Here is a 2,785-nt window from a genome sequence, read left to right on the forward strand (position 1 = left end):
TTAACGTGACGATTATGTACTATTCGAGTCGGTCACCTTATGGGCGAATTAATCTGTGGTTGGATCGTTTAGAGGGACTGTGGTATCCTTAGCCCACCAAGGTTCAAATCTTGGTAGTCGCATTTATTTCAGGATTTTCGGTGACGCATATTCAGTGGCAGGAGACGTTCCCGTCGACGATGAGGCGGCTATGATGACTTTGTAAATCTCAAGATGATATGTCGGTTCAGTCTTTTAGAGGTGCTCATAGGGGTAAGGCGCGCGTGTATATGATCGCTTGTGTCTGTATTTGTGTTAAAAAAGTCATGTTATGGTTAACTGCCTTGTTAACCGATTAATCAGCCGAAGTCTTAAACAGTGCTTCTGTGAAACAACTAATCTGGTTAGTGGACAATGGCGTGTACGGTGTGTTCTCTGTCAGCGCGCGTAGTGCAAGCACCATGCACACGAACGTCCTGGCTGCTCAGAGCCTCATTACTGGATTAAAAATGGCTGACACTTAGCACCCGCAGTCGCACGAACATTCAGATGCACGTTGTCGTCCACACAGCAGTTTCGTTTCAGAAATCTACTGCTAGTAGCCTAGTACTGCCACATGATCCGATCCCAAAGCAACCACATGGCCGGAGGCGAGGGTGCGCCCTGCCGGCCACGCCACGCACCGCACCAAACGCCCACGAACTCCTCACCGAGCCGCCCCGGCAATCACCTCGCACCGCACGCGGCCCCGCCCACCCCGACGACGCCCCTGTTCCCTCCCTCGCGCCTCCGCCTCCGGGCGACGCCCCTGTTCCCTCCCTCGCGCCTCCGCCTCCGGGCGACGCCACCGTCCGGCCACCACAAGCTCCACCGGAAAAACTCCTTTGTTTTCCCAACCCCTTTTCGGTTTTCCACGCGTCCTCTCTTTTCGCGCCTCGCCCGGCCTCCTCCCTTTCGAGCCAGTTTAAAAGCCACCCACCCACGCACCAGACCACACCACACCACCCACCCGGCTGCCACTGCCACCACCCTCCCCAGTCGCCGCACAGGGCACGGCCCGCACGCACGCTCCCCTCAGCTCACGCTCTCGCAGCTCTCAAAATGCAGATCCTCCGGCTCCTAGCGGCGCGGCGCGCGGCGTCCAACGTCACCTCCGCGGCGCCCGAGCGCCGGGACGGGGAGGTTGACGACGAGGGGCCATTCTTCGACCTGGACTTCGCCTCATGCTCCCTCCGCGACTCCTCCTTCAGCTCCAGCTCCGGCGCGCTCTCGGGCTCCGACTCCGACTCCGATGAGGAGCTCGACTTCGTCATCTCACTTCAAAGGAGCCGCTCCGCCTCCTCGCCGCTCAAGTTCTGCGCCTCGGAGCCGCCGTCCAAGGCCAAGGCCGCCGGCCGCAAGCGCGGCCTCGGCAGCCTGCGCACGCTCAGCTTCGGTGCCAGGAAGGCCGCGCCGCTCTACGGCGTTGGCAGCCGCAGCTTCGCCCGCAGCAGCTCCGCCAGCGCGCGGTCGCTCCGGCTCTTCATGGCGACGCCCCACCCCGAGGAGGACGAGCACGAGCGCGCGTCCGAGCCCGCCGGGAGCAGGCGCGTGCCGTCCCGGGACTTGATCAGGAGGTGCCTGGCCAGGATCTCGCGGCGGCTCCGCGCAGCCGCGAGCCCGCGCGCCGCGGCCGCCGAGTTGAGGGGCCTCCGTCGCTTGCGCAAGTGCCGGTCGGCGTCCTCCGCTGTGGCCAGCTCCGCGCCGCGCCGCGACGACGACTCGGCGGTCGAGAAGCAGGACGGCATCGCCGGCGCCATCGCGCACTGCAAGGAGTCCATCCACCGGGCCTCCATGTCCGACTGCGACTCGCCGCTCCTGCGGTCTCGGAGCGACCCGGGGAAATGCGACGCCGCGTAGCTCGTCCACCTCGCCGAGTGTGGAAGCTTCTGGCTGAACTTCATTCAGCGAAGAGGAAACAGAGTAGAAGCAGAGCGTCAAAGTGGCAAGAAGAACATCTTGGTGTGTTGTTTATGTGTGTCGTGTGTGCTTCACGTCCTAGAGTTTTTAGTTTAAGGATTTTGGTTAGGTGTAAGCGTGGGAAAAGAGCTCTTTTTAGGCTCCTTTAACCCCCAATCACAGCCCATCTCATGGTCTCATTCATGCATGTAGATGAACGTGGATTGTAGCTGTTGCGTCCTTTGCTGTCTCTTTTCCTCCTCATTTCCCCTCAACTTTGTGTGCTCGCTTTGTAGAAGTGCTCGTGTGTACATGTGAAATGTAAGTTGTAACACGTCGTGCATTACCTATTAACATTTGGTTGGCCTTCACAAACTATTTTAGCCGCTCATGTCCTACGTGCATTCTGCCGAACTTGCTCGACGTATGCCACTGTTTCCTCTCTTGAACGACTACTATGGAGTACTAGACGTTAATTAGCCACATCTCACGGCTTTGTGTTTCTCCCACGGCAATGCAAAGGTGACGAGCCGTACGTTATGGATGCTGGGGAAAAGCTCGGGGTGGCCCGGGTGGGGGGCCTTTCATGGCGTCGAAGCGCAACGACGCCATGATGGCGACGACAGGGACGGACAGAGAAAAAAGCCCGTGCTCGTACTACGCAGGTCCGTCTGCCCGCCGGCGAGGCGAGAGCACAAGACAGGGAGATCCACGCCGGATTCCGTGAGCCAGCGGCACGGCCTCGGGCACCGCGCGCCCCGCCATTTCTTTCGGCTCGCCGGCAGCCTTTGCTTTTCGCCTGCATGCATGCATGCTCTCCGTGACTTGCGTCCCTCCTCTCTCTCTCTCTCTCTCTCTCTCTCTCTCT

The 2,785-nt window shown here is 60.0% G+C and overlaps 1 protein-coding gene across 1 annotated transcript; it reads left to right on the forward strand.

Moving 5' to 3' along the window:
- Positions 1-991: 991 nt before the first annotated feature.
- Positions 992-2,157, forward strand: LOC119348830. The gene has a single exon (XM_037616821.1). It carries the CDS (start codon positions 1,081-1,083, stop codon positions 1,876-1,878), a length of 798 nt encoding a protein of 265 aa, XP_037472718.1. The 5' UTR covers positions 992-1,080; the 3' UTR covers positions 1,879-2,157.
- Positions 2,158-2,785: the final 628 nt, after the last annotated feature.

Source organism: Triticum dicoccoides, chromosome 1A (genome assembly GCF_002162155.2).
Source record: "Triticum dicoccoides isolate Atlit2015 ecotype Zavitan chromosome 1A, WEW_v2.0, whole genome shotgun sequence".
In the NCBI taxonomy this organism is placed as follows: Eukaryota; Viridiplantae; Streptophyta; class Magnoliopsida; order Poales; family Poaceae; genus Triticum; species Triticum dicoccoides.

Coding starts and splice junctions, on each gene's coding strand:
- LOC119348830 (XM_037616821.1), top strand. CDS start 1,081: ATGCAGATCCTCCGGCTCCTAGCGGCGCGGCGCGCGGCGTCCAACGTC.